The sequence below is a fragment of the Bombina bombina genome, chromosome 4, assembly GCF_027579735.1.
Source record: "Bombina bombina isolate aBomBom1 chromosome 4, aBomBom1.pri, whole genome shotgun sequence".
Classification (NCBI taxonomy): Eukaryota; Metazoa; Chordata; class Amphibia; order Anura; family Bombinatoridae; genus Bombina; species Bombina bombina.
In genome coordinates, this window is record NC_069502.1 from 566,293,703 (window position 1) to 566,310,839 (window position 17,137).

General features: G+C 36.6%; 1 protein-coding gene and 1 long non-coding RNA gene across 4 annotated transcripts in view; one reads left to right on the plus strand and one right to left on the minus strand.

Moving 5' to 3' along the window:
• Positions 1-8,708, plus strand: part of LOC128656565 (uncharacterized) — a 327,667-nt gene extending 318,959 nt beyond the window's left edge. For both annotated transcript variants that reach the window (XR_008402029.1, XR_008402030.1), the window contains exon 4: positions 8,641-8,708. This is a non-coding gene — a long non-coding RNA (uncharacterized LOC128656565). The remainder of the gene's footprint in view (positions 1-8,640) is intronic.
• LOC128656564 (gamma-aminobutyric acid receptor subunit rho-2-like) overlaps positions 8,259-17,137 on the minus strand; it is a 321,708-nt gene continuing 312,829 nt past the window's right edge. For both annotated transcript variants that reach the window (XM_053710539.1, XM_053710538.1), the window contains one exon: positions 8,259-8,974. In XM_053710539.1, the coding sequence (XP_053566514.1) occupies positions 8,663-8,974 (312 nt within the window). In that variant the 3' untranslated portion in view covers positions 8,259-8,662. The remainder of the gene's footprint in view (positions 8,975-17,137) is intronic.

The following is a 17,137-nucleotide window of genomic DNA, read 5'->3' on the forward strand; positions in this document are numbered from 1 at the left end:
TGCATTATTGGAGACCAGTTTTTCTTAATTTTCTTTCTGAAAAATAAGTCACATTTTGGATCTTAACACACCACTTACAGTCTGATAGGATTCCATAACTGTTTCACGGTCAGTGACTGAAACATTTTAGGTTTTGTGTCATAACTCCATGATTTTAATTTAAACTTAGTGTGGAGATCTTCATGGGCTTTTTTTTTAAATTATTGCTTTATTGTTGTTATAAACTGAAGAATAGGATAGTTCACTCCAAAAAGGAACAGTCTACTCTAGAATTGTTATCGTTAAAAAAGATAGATAATCCTTTATTACCCATTCCCCAGTTTTGCATAAACAACACTGTTATATTAGTATACTTTTTACCTCTGTGATTACCTTGTATCTAAGCCTCTGCAGACTGTCCTCTTATTTCAGTTCTTTTGACAGACTTGCATTTTAGCCAATCAGTGCTGACTCCTAGGTAACTGCACAGAAATGAGCACAATGTAATCTCAAGGCATTTTGACAGTTTTTAACAGATAGAAAGCGCTAGTTCATGTGTGAGATATCAATAAGAGGCGGCCGTCAAGAGCTTAGAAATTAGCATATGAGCCTTCATCAGTTTAGCTTTCAGCAAACAATACCAAGAGAACAAAGCACATTTGATTATTAAAGTACATTGGAAAGTTGTTTTAAATTGCATGCCCTATTATAATCATGAAAGTTTTAATTTGACTGTCCCTTTAAGGAATAATCAGAGTAATTGACCCCAGTTGATTCAATGGCAAGATTACAAAAACTAACAAATTTACACTCCTCAAGGGCTGGGCTTGGGGAAAAAACTACTCCCATAGATATAATTTGCTTCTAACTAGTCTGTTCTTAGATAATGGTATGGTATTATATAGTATTTTGATGAAATCACCCTCCACCACTCGCCATATGAGACTATTGATAATGGAGAATACATAAAAACAAATGTTTTGATTTGTTTACATAACCAATTCTTCAACAACAACAAAAATAATAGAACTAAATCATTCCATTGTGTTTTATTTATATCATACATATAACACAAAAGACCTGAATCTTCTGGACAATTTTCACATATTTCATATTTCATGTCTTAAGATGTTTGAGCGCAGGTTTATTCATTACAGATCTCAGTGTCTATTGCATTATTATTTTTTTTGATAAATAAGCTCCTTGTATCAAAACAAGAAAAAAAAAGTAATCTTACCATTATTTTATTGAGTAAATACAAATGGCTGATGTACAACCCTGTGAGAGCTATTTACAGAAAACTCAAATACAAAGCAATATATACAGAATGTGCATATACAGTATATAAATAACATGATTATGATTACCTAAGAAATGTCTGCTGAAAGGGATTTGTTACTATATTAAACATATCGATTTTATTCAGTACACAAATATAATTAATTATAAAAATTAAAGGGAAATTAAATCCAAAATAGTTATTTTATGATTCACTTTTCAATATACAATGACAAGAGGCATATATGTGCAGCCACCAATCAGCAGCTAGCTCACAGTAGTGCATTGCTGATCCTGGGCCTACCTAGGTATGCTTTACAACAAAGGATATCAAGAGAACAAAGCAAATTAGATAGTAGAAGTAAACTGTATGCTCTAAAACATGAAAGTTCAGTTTTGACTTTATTGTCCCTTTAAGATTAGCAGTAATTAGAAAATGACAAAATTGTAAGGTATGTTTTCATTTGTCTCTTGCTATTGGCTCACCAGATGTGTTCAGCTAGCTCCCAGTAGTGCATTTCTGGGCTGGAACTGATTTAAAGTATACATTGAATCCTTTTGCAGGGGTTAAATACAAAGTTATATACACACAATAGTGCAATAATAAAATGCTCTAACATATTACACCATTTTCTTTTTGCACTTTTATATCCCTTTAAGATTGTTGGGTGTGGTTACATTTTAATTTTACAGGACATTAAAGGGATATAAAACTCAAATGTCTTCTTTCATGATTCAAATAGAGTGTGCACTTTTAAGCAACTTTCTAATTTACTTCTATTATCATTTTTTCCATTCTCTTGGTCTCTTTATTTGAAAAGCAGGAGTGTAAAGCTTTTGGCTCAGCACCTTGTGTAGCCCTTGCTGATTGGTGGCTACATTTAATTAGAAAGTTGCTTAAAATTGCATGCTCTATCTGAATCATGACATAAACAATATTGGGCTATCATAGGGGTACCAGAATTGCTGCATAAGACGTCAGAACTCTCTACCATGCAGATTGTTAAAACCAGCCATATTATTGAGTGAGTCGCAACTTGAAAGCTAAATAATAGGGATTTATTTTTATCCTGTTGGAAAATGGTTGATAGTAAGAAAAATCATTGAAGCAGGTTGTTTTGTGTATTGACTCCTGCATAGGCCTGAAATCTAGTTGAAAGAATCCCATGACACATGCCAGTTAAGCATTCAGCATGTTAGCCAGTGGTTCGCTACTTATTACACGAGAGAGAATAGTTATATTTACTTGAAGCAAAGTAACACACAAATTTAAAGGGACATGAAATACAAAAAAAATCTTCTATGATTCTGATAGAGCTTACAATTTTAAACAACTTTCCAATTACTTTTGTTAACTAATACCTAGGTAGGCTTATGAGCTGGGAGGTGGGCTGCAAATATATACCTCTGATCATTGGCTTATTAATTTGTTCAGCTAGCTCCCATTAGTGCATTGCTGCTCCTTCAATAAAGCATACCAAGAGAATGGAGCAAAATTGGTAATGGAAGAAAATTAAAAAGATATTTAAAATGGTATGCTCTATCTGTATCCTGAAAGAAAATATTTAGGTTTCATGTCCCTTTAAGAAAGATGGGGTTGAATGTTACAATTATTTAAAGGGACACTGAACCAAAATTTTTGATTTCATGATTCAGATAGAGCATGCAATTTTAAGCAACTTTCTAATTTACTTCTATTATCCATTTTTCTTCATTCTCTTGCTATCTTTGTTTGAAAAAGAAGGCATCTAAGCTTTTTTTGGGTTCAGAACTGTGGACAGCATGTTTTTATTGGTGAATGAATTTATCCACCAATCAGCAAGGACAACCCAGGCTGTTCACCAAAAATGGGCCGGCATCTAAACTTACATTTCTTGCATTTCAAATAAAGATACCAAGAGAATGAAGAACATTTGATAATAGGAGTAAATTAGAAAGTTGCTTAAAATGTCATGCTCTATCTGAATCACGAAAGAAAAACATTGGGTTCAGTGTCCCTTTAATGCAAGAGAGGATGTTTGTAATACTATTTATTTATTAATTTCAGTTGATAAGTAAAGAATTGATGTATGGAAGAGAGGAGGCAGAGGAGGAATGAGCTTTGAAAGATTCAGTGTATCCACCGCATCACAGAGGACGTGGAAATCTAAACTTGTGTGTTAAGGGGAGACTTATCTGCTAACAGATAAGAGATGATCCATGTAAACCTGCTAGTATTAAAGGGACATGAAACCTAAAGAAAATATTTCATGATTCACATAGAGAATACAATTTTACACAACTTTCTAATTTACTTCTATTATCTAATCTGTTTCGTTCTCTTGGTATCATTTGTATAAGGAGCAGCAATGCACTAATGTTTTCTAACTGAACACATGGGTGAGCCAATCGCAATCAATCTATATATATGCAGCCTCCAATCAACAGCTAGGACCTAAGTTCTCTGCTGCCCCTGAGCCTGCCTAGATAAACCTTTCAGCAAACGATAGCAAGAGAAGGAAGCAAATTAAATCAAAGAAGTAAACTGGAAAGTTGTTTAAAATTGTATGCTCTATCTGAATCATGAAATAAAAATTTGGGGTTTAATGTCCCTTAAGCAAGTGAAGCACTAAATTGATGACTGCAGTGGTTTATGCAGAGAAGATTAGCAATTCAACCAGTTAAAGGGATATAAAAACACACATTTTTCTTTTGTGATTCAGACAGAGCATACCCTTGTAAAAAGGTTTCCAATTTACTTATCACATTTGCTTCATTCCCAGGATATTCTGTGTTAAGAGATACCTAGGTAGGCATCTGGTTCACTACATGGCAGGAAATAGTGCTGCCATCTAGCGCTCTGCTGCCATATATTGCTCCAGAAATGGGCTGGCGCCTAAGCATATGTCCCTGCTTTTCAACAAAAGATACCAAGAGAACAAAGAAAAAATGATAATAGAATTAATTACAAAGTTGTTTAAAATTGCATGCTCTGATTCATGAAAGAAATTTTTTGGGTTTCATATCCCTTTAAAGAGAATTTCCAGCCAAAATTGGAAACCACATGGATGCATTTCGGTATTGAACAGAAGCATTTTTGTAATATACATGCATTAGCAAAAATGCTTCTAATAAAAGCTATAGCTGTTTCAAAAGTGTCTTTAAGTATGCACCGTGCACCAGCATTTTAAACACAACACTTGTTCAGGGAGCCTAAGGTGCTTGTACCATCTGGTAATGACTCAATTTGTTAATTGCCGACATTATACAAGCCCCACTGAAGATCTGAGCAGCTGCATTATTTAACATGTGGGTGCAATGAAAATCTCTAGCTATGCTTCACATGCACGTGCAGAGAAAAATGTTAACACTAAAACAGTGACAACTCTTAATCGAAGCTGTTTTGCCAATACAGGTATATTGCAAACATGTTTCTATTCAAAGATGCAATAAATCTATGTGCATTTATATTTTGTCTGGAATGTCCCTTTAAGTGGAGGTTACAGTCAATAATGATGACCAGCAGCATGTGAACTAATTGTAATTTACTGGTATTATAGAACATTAATACATTTTGGAGTTTTATGTTGTCTATTTCCCAAACCTTGTACATTTCTGAACATTTGGGACCGTACTGTACATACATCACTGTTATTATTGTAAGTAACTGAACTACACACATGGAACTAGTTGTATCCAGTTTTCTATGCAGGGAATTGTTTATATTTATTATTTAACATAACCCTAATTGGTTTTCTGTTACAGGTTACCCATTCTATGCTAGAAAGATCAATTAATATAAAGGATTTAAGGCCAATGTATTAAGGCAGCTATGTGGCCATTTCGTCATATAACTGCATCAGTGTGGCAAGGTCATTCTGATATGAGACGTTCTACAAATTGAAAATTACAAAACACAATTTAAAATGAAATATATATAATTTAACAGCACATTCTAAATTCATTTGTGTGTTAAAAAATCACCTAATGAAAATATTTAAAATAGTACTTTTTTGGAGGTCTGAATAAGAAGTATAAGCCTAACGTACAAGACACAAGACACCATACAAACATTGTTTAAGAAGGCAAAGCAAATCTTAAAAAAAAAAGTTGGGATTTATTCTGCAAGTCATAGAGAGCTAGTGATATGAGCGATCATCATAAAGGTACAAGATCCAGCAGATAGGTAAAGCACGTACTTGCAAGTTTGCTGGCTGTGCACGTGCCACAAGATGCACTCTTTAATTGGGCTTCAGAACTTTTGCTTTTAGTTACGTATGTAATTTAGAAAGACTTCAATTCTCTAAAAACAGAAATGTAAAATGTTCAGCTTGAAAGTTTGAACACTGAAATTGACTCATATGTGAAGGTATCTTAAAGCGAGATGGTATCTTAAAGGGAGATTCTAATTAAAACATGATCTCTACATGTTTGTTTGCAAGGACGCTAGTGCTAAAATACCCAAAAGAGTTAGGGGACCGATTCTCTAAAGCTCTCTGTACTGACACCTCTCTAATACAAGGTCATTCAGGGAACACTTTTTTTTTTCTTTGAGAACTATGTCAGGGGAGCTCCTTAATTTTCCATATGTGAAGGAGAGGCACTTTCATTTTAGTGCTGATGATTTCTCTCCATGCTGACGCGTTTGTGCGAATCGGCCCCTAGGTCTCTGGGAATTCACAGTAATGTAGTCGCCTTTATGCAACAACTCCATTTTAAAAGGGATATGAACCCCAATTCTCTTTTTCATGATTTAAACAGAACAAACCATCTTAAATATCTTTCCAATTTACTTCTACTATCTAATTTGCTTCATTCTCTTGGTATGCTCTGTTGAAGAAGCAGCAATGCACTACTGGGAGCTAGCTAAACGCATTGGGTGAGCCAATAATATGGGTCGTATATATGCAGCCACTAATCAGCAGCTTCTGAGCCTATCTAGGTAAGCTTTTCAACAAAGAATACCAAGTGAACAAAACAAATTAGATAATAGAAGTAAATTGTAAAGTTGTTTAAAATCAAACACTCTATTTGAATCGTGAAAGAAAAAATGTGGGTTTCATGTTCCTTTTAATGACTTTTTCCTACTTTATATGCAAACCAACTTCAAAAAAATTGTTGACTTAGTAGCGCAATTTTTGTCCCACTTCCAGATCATGTTATCTAGCAACAGAATCCCAGTTTCAATAATAATTTCTACTTCTTCGTCCTTTTAACATGTTAATGCAAGACTAGTTCCTTACATGGCAACTGTTCATATAATCAGTCTAGTACCTAAATAGCTAGACATGAGATATTTAAACTATACATGGCATGTCTTGTATTGAGATGTAAATAGAATCATTCATTACAAATACAATATTTAAAGTAAACCATATATCAAATTTTTATCTCATCATAATCAGCGTAATTAAATGTAAATTACATTCTGATGCAATATATGGTTGCAACCTGGATTCCTAGAACTGCTAAAAATACTGGTATGACTTTTAAATCTACAGGAAGAGGGACATCGGGTAGCGAAAGCTGTTCGGGAGCTGCAATATTGTAGCAACTACACCATGCTTGCTACAATGCTGTAGCAACTACACCATGCTTGCTACAATGCATTTGACATAATAGACAGACATAATGGCTGCCCACCTATTGCTACTATGAAACCGCTATTGCTCTTTGTAGCACTATCATTTGTAGCTGGTGAGATGCTTCTTGGAGCAACTTGTGGTACACAGCTGTAGCTGCTAGAACCAACCAGAATGGGCTCTACTTCTATGTGTTTAACACCTGCAAAAGTAAGGAGGACTTGGGTATTAAGCCAACTAGAAGCAGATTTTACCTTATTAGTATGGTCTTCAAAGATGATTCTGTACAATTAGATTTATACAATACAAGCATTGGTTTTCTTTTCACACCTGGGGAGACTGATTGGCTGCAAGTGAGACAACATAACAAGAGTCTGCCATATATTTTCAAAAATATTGTTAAAGTGTTTTTCATTCATTGTTAAATAGAAATAAAGGCTACAAAGAGAATTTACATGCTGCTCATATAATATGTTTAATATTTTAACATGACAATGTATTTTCACTAAACGTTAAAAGGTGTCGATGTCAGACCTGTGTGAATATCTTGGTATTATACGGTGCACTACAACAGTTACAACTGTTTGGTTTTGCAGCATTTTACAGTTTCAGTATTACAGGGCAAGAGTTCAGGATTTCCTAATCTGTTTTCCAGTTTAATTTATTATCCTTATTAGCAGTAGTGGCATAAAAAGTGTGCTAATTAAATGATTACAATGCTGTATTTTGAGACATTACATTAAAAAATAACAAAGATAGCCACGGATGCATTTTGCCATGATTGCTTTTTTAACTGACACTTTTGGTTTTCTTAGTTATTTTTAATTCAATGCAATAGTTTATTATTTGTATTTGACATCAGCATCTAGTAGTTAACATATCACAAATAAATATTGGACCACCATATTCAGTTGTTATCAGTAAACAGATTGGGAAATAAATCATTATTAAAACACAGCATAGTAAATTTTTTAACATTTCTTTAACCTGTATTTCCTTCTAGAAAACTAGTTATGAAGGGACTTCTTATAGAAGACTGAGTCCCTAGACTAGATTTACTTTTTTCTTTGTTCTATATAGAGCACCTATCCACATATACTTTATATGAGTGTTTCATTATGTTGACAATAATTGGGGAACTTGTGACCCGGTGCCATTACGTTCAAGTGTGTGAGCATTTCTTTAGGTACCCTCCTCTGTGTGTCATTTTTATATTTTACATTGCTAATACAGATTTGGTTTTGTTTTTTTCATCTTCTTGAATAGCATGGTTCATTTGTGACCAGAAAAAGAATCTTTTAATGTTACAAATTATAAATCCATGAATATATTTAAACAGGTTAATATATATGTTCATGCCTTGCAACAAGGATACACACGTTTCCTTTTTCTTAAATCCCACAGTCTGATATTCCTTTGCTAAGGCTCTAAGTTTGACAGATGGTCGTGAAAATAAAAACCAGGCATAATACATTGGTTTTTTTTTTTTTGTTGCTGAATTTAAATCAGTCCGGTAATCCACCTTGGTAAAGTGAGTAGAGAGTACTGAAAAATGTTGAAAACCCACAGTGATCTATTTGTTATCCTGGTAAAGCAATGAAAATAATAGTATTCTTCTATGCAGAAATATGATGAGTTACACTGTGTAGTTGTCTTTTCTACCTAGTTATGGCGTTTATCTACCACCTCACTGGATCCATTATCATAATCTCATCTTATTTAACTTTTTGAAGGTATTGACGACATTTCTAGAAAATCAAAATAATGTTCAGACAATGCTCTTAAAATAATATTGATTAAAGTTTTTCTTTTTTTCCTTCAGGAAATACTTTTGCTATGGTTTCCTAGCAAAACACAGACCAATATATCAAGTTAAAAAAAATAAATGAGCCAGGAAATATCATCCTTGAATAAGTGTCGATAGCATGAGTGTTTTGCATTATGAATAGTCCAACATGGCCCTTACGAACTTTTTTCCTGGAGGAATTTGAATTGGGGTTCAAAGCCAAATGCACTACCATTTTGTCCTGCTTCTCCACATCTTCATTCACAATTTGGGTCCTAGTGTATCCAGCAAGGCTGTTTGAGTCAGGATCGCCATAAATTCCATCCAACATCATAGTTTTAGTGTGAGACATTCCACATGTACACGGAAACTAAAAAAATAAAAATATAAGATCAATTTAATTGGAAATGTTAAATTGCTATATATAGTTAGTATTGACTACATAGAAATAAATTGTCTTAAAATTGATACATTTGGAATTCTAGAGATTTCCCAATAAATGCATTATTTACATGTCTAATTAACAACGGGGTCAGTTCATCTCAGGTGGTCCAATAATTGTAAAGTTGGTTGCTTGAGCATTTTTAATTTTCCTAATTTTTTTGAGTGATTACATCTACGTATTATTGCAACCACCAGTTGTTTTTTTTTTTGTAACTTGATTTAACTATGGCAGCCATCTTTGTGCTATGGTGCACTACAAATATTGGTTATGCTAATTTTTACGGAGAACTCAATATATCATATATAAACATTTTGCACATTCTTGATCCTTGAACTTAGAACTTAAGTCCCTATGTAATGATGAAAATTCCACTTTTAGGACCAATTTATAATTGGAAGGGTTAGAGTCTCAGTCCTACTTTTTTTAGGGGGTATCTAAGTAAGTATACTGTGCATGCAGAACATTTCAGGTTTGAGGCTTTTCATTTTTACATATTTTTTTTTATGGGGCGAGAGAGGCAATTTTTTAACATTTCCCCTCAATTTCAGGTTGATTATCTCTGGTGGGGGACCAGCTAGAAACCTGAAATTTTTAGAGATAGAAGTTCTCTATGGTAACATTTTGAGTTTGACATTTTACTGGTTACAGAGCTAGGCATAGTAGAAATCTGGAGAAAAGGCTACTTTATTCATGCATTTTGAGAAATGACAAGATGTAATATAAGCATAAGCAAATAATAAAAATGAACTGTATTTTATATTAATTATATTTATGACCGACACACCACAGGTTCAAACAACATTTTTCATTAGATGCTGTGAGATTTCCTCGCTGTCAGAAATTTTGTGGGAGCTTACACAGTGGCAATAGTCAACTTGATGTGTGTCAGCTGGAATAACAGAGCTCATTGATGAGCATAAGCTATTGTATGTAATTTATAAACACAATTAGTGTAACAAACTGTTCATTATTATTTGTCATTTATCAAAACACCTGAATAAAGTAGGTTTTTTCCTAGATTTTTCCAAGCTCTAGTTCTGTAACGAATGGAATCTAAACTCAAAATGTCAGGTTCCTATGTATGTATGTATGGGGTACTTGTAAAGCGCGGCTAATCACCCGTAATTGTCTCAAGGCGCTGCTCATTTTATTGACCTTGGAAGGATGAAAGGCTGAGTGGACCTCGCCAGGGAATCGAACCTGCAACACTTGGGTTGCTACAGAGCTCAGCCACAGTGCATTAGCATGCTGAGCTATCTGTCTGGCATTTGTTCCTATCTGGCCCCCCACCAGAGATAATTAACCTGAAACTGAGGGGAAAGGTTGAAAATTTGCACTCTTGCCCCAATAAAAAAGAAAAGCCTCAAACCCAAAATATTCTGCATGCATACTATACTTGCTTATAAAAATTAGGACTGAGACTTAAACCCTTCCCATTAATAAAGTAACCCTAAAGTGGAACTTTCAGTGATTTTCATCATTACATTAGGACATAGGTTCTAAGTCTATGGATCAAAAATGTACAAAATGTTTATATATGTTAATGTACCTTGTAATGTGATCTAGAGATCAATTTCTATTCCAAGTAGCTAGGAATATCCTGAGCTGAGAGGGTTGAGGTTTTCATAAACATCTGTATAATTTGCAGTACAACAAGACACAAAGATGACTGCCGTGGTTAAACCAAGTAAAATAAAAATCGGGTGGGTTTGCAATACCTATACATAGAGGTAATCACAAATTAGGAAAATTAAGAATTTTCAAACAACCTATGTTGGACCCTATGAGATGAATTTACCCAACAGTGAAAAGTACAGACCTTACTAAGCAGATTGTACTGTTCAGATTAATTCTAAAATATTTAACTATGTATCAAACAAACTGATTAATCTATAAATTGAAAGTAGATTTTTTAGAAATATTTTTCCCCACAAAATACAATGCTTTAATAAACAATAATTAAAGTGAAGGAGATTTATGTAAAGCACCAACATAAGAAAAATATTAATATGTTATATTAATAGGAATAACCGGAACTGGAACAAAAAAAGAGAGACAAGAAGAGCGCCTCTTAGTGTAGCCAATAAGGTAAATAGATATATAGGAGGTGGAAAAAAGGATACTCATATATCCCAAAGGCAAAGATAATGCCTAGGTATACAGACTGAGAACTCAGTGTCCCAGTGCACTGCACTCCGACGTGGGCTGCTCCTTTCGATCACCAGATATGGAACAAGGAATCTAAAATTAAGCACATGAAAAGGGCACCTCCTAGTGTAGCTAAACCAAATTATATCATCCCAAACAATGCCCCAATGGAATAAAGGATACTCACACTTTCACAGGCACTAACAAGTGCTATACATTATAATAGCCCTGCCTGCGTGTATAGCATTTGCTGGTGCCTGTGAAAGTGCGAGTACCCTTTATTCCATTGGAGCATCATTTGATATAATTTGGTTTATCTACACTAGGAGGAGCTTTTTTCATGTGCTTAATTTTAAATAACAGGAACTGGTACCACTGTATGTCCCTATTTACTTGCACCCACATACCCCTTTCATGTAAGTATACATTGTACATTTTCATTCATAGTTGCCAATATATTTGAAAGTATAATAAAGTCAAAATTAAACTTTCCAATTTACTTCTTTTATCTGTTTTTTTTCTATTGTTAAGTGTATCCAGTCCACGGATCATCCATTACTTATGGAATATATTCTCCTTCCCAACAGGAAGCTGCAAGAGTCCACCCACAGCAAAGCTGCTATATAGCTCCTCCCCTAACTGCCATATTCAGTCATTCTCTTGCAAGCCTCAACATAGATAGGAGGTCGTGAGAGTCTGTGGTGCTTTCTACTTAGTTTATTCTTCAATCAAAAGTTTGTTATTTTTAAATGGCACCGGAGTGTGCTGTTTATCTCAGGCAGTATTTGGAAGAAGAATCTGCCTGCGTTTTTCTATGATCTTAGCAGACGTAACTAAGATCCATTTGCTGTTCTCACACATTCTGAGGAGTGAGGTACTTCAGAGGGGGAATGGCGTGCAGGTTTTCCTGCAGATAAGGAATGTGCAGTAAAATATTTTTCTAGGAATGGAATTGACTAAGAAAATACTGCTGATACCGAAGTAATGTAAGTAAAGCCTTAAATGCAGCGATAGCGACTGGTATCAGGCTTATTAATAGAGATACATACTCTTGTAAAAATGTGTTTTAAAACGTTTGCTGGCATGTTTAATAGTTTTTTAACATATGTTTGGTGATAAAACTTATTGGGGCCTAAGTTTTTTCCACATGGCTGGCTTAAATTTTGCATAGAAACAGTTAACTGAAGCTTCCCACTGTTGGCTGTGGCAGTTTGTTGTGTCTGTTTTTAAAAACGTCTATGTCATTTTTTTTTATCTGTTTTTTGCATTAAGGGGTTAATCATCCATTTGCAAGTGGGTGCAATGCTCTGTTACCTTATTACATGTACTGTAAAAATTTCGTTTGTTTTACTGCCTTTTTTTCACTGTTTTTCAAATTTTGACAAAATTTGTTTCTCTTAAAGGCACAGTAACGTTTTATATATTTGCTTGTTAACTTGATTTAAAGTGTTTTCCAAGCTTACTAGTCTCATTATTAGTCTGTTCTAACATGTCTGACATAGAGGAAGCTCTGTGTTCATTATGTTTTAAAGCCATGGTGGAACCCCATCTTAGAATGTGTACCAGATGTACTGATTTCATGTTAAACAATAAAGATCATTTGTTGTCTTTAAAAACATTATCACCAGAGGATTCTGTCGTGGGGGTAGTTATGCCGACTAACTCTCCCCACGTGTCAGACCTTTTGACTCCCGCTTTAGGGACTCACGCTCAAATGGCGCCAAGTACATCAAGGGCACCCATAGCGTTTCTTTTACCAGGGGATTCTGTCGAGGGGAAAGTTATGCCGACTAACTCTCCCCACGTGTCAGACCCTTCGACTCCCGCTTCAGGGACTCACGCTCAAATGGCGCCAAGTACATCAAGGGCGCCCATAGCGTTTATTTTACAAGACATGGCAAAGGTGGTGAATAATATTCTGGCAGCAGTATTAGTCAGACTACCTGAAATTAAAGGAAAGCAGTTAGCTCTGGGGGTAGATACAGAGCATACAGACGCTTTTAGAACCATGTATGATACTACCTCACAATATGCTTAGTCTGTGGGTGATTTTTTTTTTTTTTTTTTGACTCAGGGAAGATGATTTAACCTGATTCTGATATTTCTACATTTAAAATTTATGCTTGAGAACCTCCACTTGTTGCTCAGGGAGGCTTTGGCTGCTCTGAATGAATGTGTACAATCGCAGGGCCAGAGAAATTGTGTAGACTGGATAAATAATATGCAGTGCCGGTGTGTACTGATGTTTTTCCAATACCTAAAGAGGTTTACTAAAAATTTTTTAATAAGGAATGGGATAGTTACAACCACACGGGACTTCTGGCAGACAGTTCCTAAGGTGGAGAGAAGAGTTTCTACTCTAGCTAAGCGTACCACTACCTCTGACGAGGACAGTTGTGCTTTTTAGATCCAATGGATAAAAAATGTTTATTCAACAGGGTTTTATCCTGCAGCCCCTTGCATACATTGCTTCTGTCACTGCTGCTGCGGCGTTCTGGGTTGAGTCTCTTGATGAGGCTTTACAGTTAAGCGACTCCATTGGATGAATATATTTGACAAGCTTATGCTAGCCAATTCCTTTGTTTTCAGATGCCTTGTTCATTTGACTAGACTAACGGGTAAGAATTCTGTTTTTTACTATACTGGCGCGCAGAGCGCTATGGCTTATATCATGGTCAGCTGTCGTGACTTTAATAAATAAGCTACTTAACTTCCCTTCAAGGGGCAGACCCTATTCGGGCCTGGTTTGAAGGAGATTATTGCTTATATCACTGGAGGAAAAGGTCATGCCCTTCCTCAGGATAGGTCCAAATCAAGGGCAAAAAAAAAAAAGGTCTAATTTTCGTGCCTTTTATAAACTTCAGGGCAGGTGTGGCATCCTCTTCCTCTAAGGCAAAAAAGAGGGAATTTTTGCTCAGTCCAAGGCGGTCTGGAGACAATCGGACCTGGAACAAAGATAAGCAGGCCAAGGAGCCTGCTGCTGCCTCTAAGGCAGCATGAAGGAACGGACCCCTATCCGGTAACAGATCCTATAGGGGGCAGACTTTCATTCTTCGCCCAGGCGTGGGCAAGAGATGCCCAGGATCCCTAGGCATTGGAATTTATATCCCAGAGATATCTTCTGGATTTCAAAGATTCCCCCCCCAAAAAAAGGGGAGATTTCGCCTTTCACAATTATCTGCAAACCAGATAAAGAAGGAGGCATTCTTACATTGTGTACGAGATCCATCCAGTTCCAAGAGAGGAACAGGGACAGAGTTTTTACTCAAATCTGTTTGTGGTTCCCAAGGAGAGGGAACCTTCAGACCTATTTTGGATCTAAAGATCTTAAACAAATTCCTCAGAATTCCGTCATTTAAGATGGAAACTATTCGTACCATCTTAACTATGATCCAGGAGAGTCAATAGAGGACTACAATGGATTTGAAGGATGCTTATCCTCACATTGTGATGCATAAAGATCACCATCGTTTTTCAGGTTTGCCTTTCTAGACAGGCATTACCAGTTTGTAGCTCTTTCCTTTGGGATATCTACAGCCCCAAGAATCTTTATGGAGGTTCTGGGGTCGCTTTGGCGGTCGGGGCATAGAAGTGGCCCCTTATTTAGACGACATCCTGATACAGGCGTCAAACATCCAAATTGCCCAGTCTCATACGGACGTAGTACTGGCATTTCTGAGATCACATGGGTGGAAAGTGAACAAGGAAAGAGTTCTCTATCCCCAATCTCAAGGGTTTCCCTCCTAGGGACTCTGATAGATTCTGTAGAAATGAAAATTTACCTGACGGAGTCCAGGTTGTCAAAGTTTCTAAATTTCTGCCGTGTTTTTTTTTTGTTTTTTTTTTCATCCCATCCGCGCCCTTCGGTGGCTCAGTACATGAATGAAATCGGCTTAATGGTAGCGGCAAGGGACATAGTACCGTTTGCACGTCTACATTTCAGACCGCTGCAACTATGCATGCTCAGTCAGAGGAACGGGGATTACACAGATTTGTCCCCCTGTTAAACCTGGACCAAGAGACCAGAGATTCTCTTCTCTGGTGACTATGTCGGGTCCATCTGTCCAAGGGTATGACCTTCCGCAGGTCAGATGGGACAATTGTTACAATAGATGCCAGCCTTTTAGGTTGGGATGCAGTCTGGAACTCCCTGAAGGCTCAGGGATAGTGGACTTAGGAGGAGACCCTCCTTCTAATAAATATTCTGGAACTGGGAGTGATATTCCATGCTCTTCAGACTTGGCCTCAGTTAGCAACTCTGAGGTACATCATACTCAGTCGGACAATATACACGACTGTGGCTTACATCAGCCATCAAGGGGGAACAGAAGTTCCCTAGCGATGTTAGAAGTCTTACAATAATTCACTGGACAGAGACTCACTCTTGTCTATCAGCTATCCATATCCCAGGTGTTGAGAACTGGGAGGTGGATTTTCTAAGTCGTCAGACTTTTCTTCCGGGGGAGTGGGATTTCCTCCGGAGGTCAAGACCAAGCAGGAGAGGGCTTTGGTGTTTTTGACAGCGCCTGCGTAGCCACGCAGGACCTGGTATGCAGATCTGGTGGACATGTCATCCTTTCCATCACAGTCTCTGCTTCTGAGACAGGTCCCTCTACCTCAGGGTCCTTTCAACCATCTAAATAGAATCAATCTGAGATGGACTGCCTGGAGACTGAACGCTTGATGTTATCAAAGCATGGCTTCTCCGAGTCAGTCATTGATACCTTAATACAGACATGAAAGCCTGTCTCTAGGAAAATTGAACATAGATATGGTGTAAATATCTGATTGTTATGAATCCAAGGGTTACTCATGGAGTAAAGTCTGGATTCCCAGGATATTATCTTTTCTCCAAGATGTTTTTGAGAAAAGGGTTGTCAGCTAATTCCTTAAAAGGGGACAGATTTTTACTCTGTCTATTTTTTTGCACAAGCGTCTGGCAGGTATTCTAGACGTTCAGGCATTTGGTCAGGCTTTGGTTAGATCCAAGCCTGTGTTTAAAACTGTTGCTCCGCCATGGAGCTTAAACCTGATTCTTAAGGTTCTTCAAGAAGTTCCGTTTGAACCTTTTTTGTTCCATAGATATCAATCTTTATCTTGGAAAGTTCCTTTTGGGTAGCTAATTCCTCGACTCGTAGAGTCTCCAAGTTATCTGTGTTACAATGTGATTCTCCTTATCTGGTCCTTCGTACGGATAAGGTAGTCCTGCGTACCAACCTGGGTTTTTTCCTAAGGTGGTATCTAACAAGTACATCACTCAAGAGATAGTTGTTCCATGCTTGTATCCTAATCCTTCCTCAAAGAAGGAACGTCTATTACACAATATTGGACGTGGTTTGTGCTTTAAAGTTTTACTTACAAGCTACTACAGTTTTCATCAAACGTTCACCTTGTTTGTTGTCTATTCTGGACAGAGGAGAGGTCAAAAGACTTCAGCAGCCTCTCTGTCTTTTTGGTTAAAAAGCATAATTCATTTATCTTATGAGACTGCTGGACAGCAGCCTCCTGAAGGGATTACAGCTCATTCTACTAGAACTGTGGTTTTCACTTGGGCCTTTTTTAAATGTGGCTTCTGTTGAACAGATTTACAAGACGGAGTCTTGGTCTGCGCTTCATACTTTTCAAATTTAACAAATTTGATACCTTGCTTCTTTGGAGGCTATTTTTGGGAGAAAGGGTTTTTTACAGGCAGTGGTAACTTCCGTTTAAGTACCTGCCTTGTCCCTCCCATCATCCGTGTACTTTAGCTTTGGTATTGGTATTCCATAAGTAATGGATGATCCGTGGACTGGATACACTTAACAAGAGAAAACATAATTTATGCTTACCTGATAAATTTATTTCTCTTGTAGTGTATCCAGTCCACGGCCCGCCCTGTCACTTTAAGGCAGGTAATTTTTTCATTTGAACTACAGTCACCACTGCACCCTATGGTTTTTC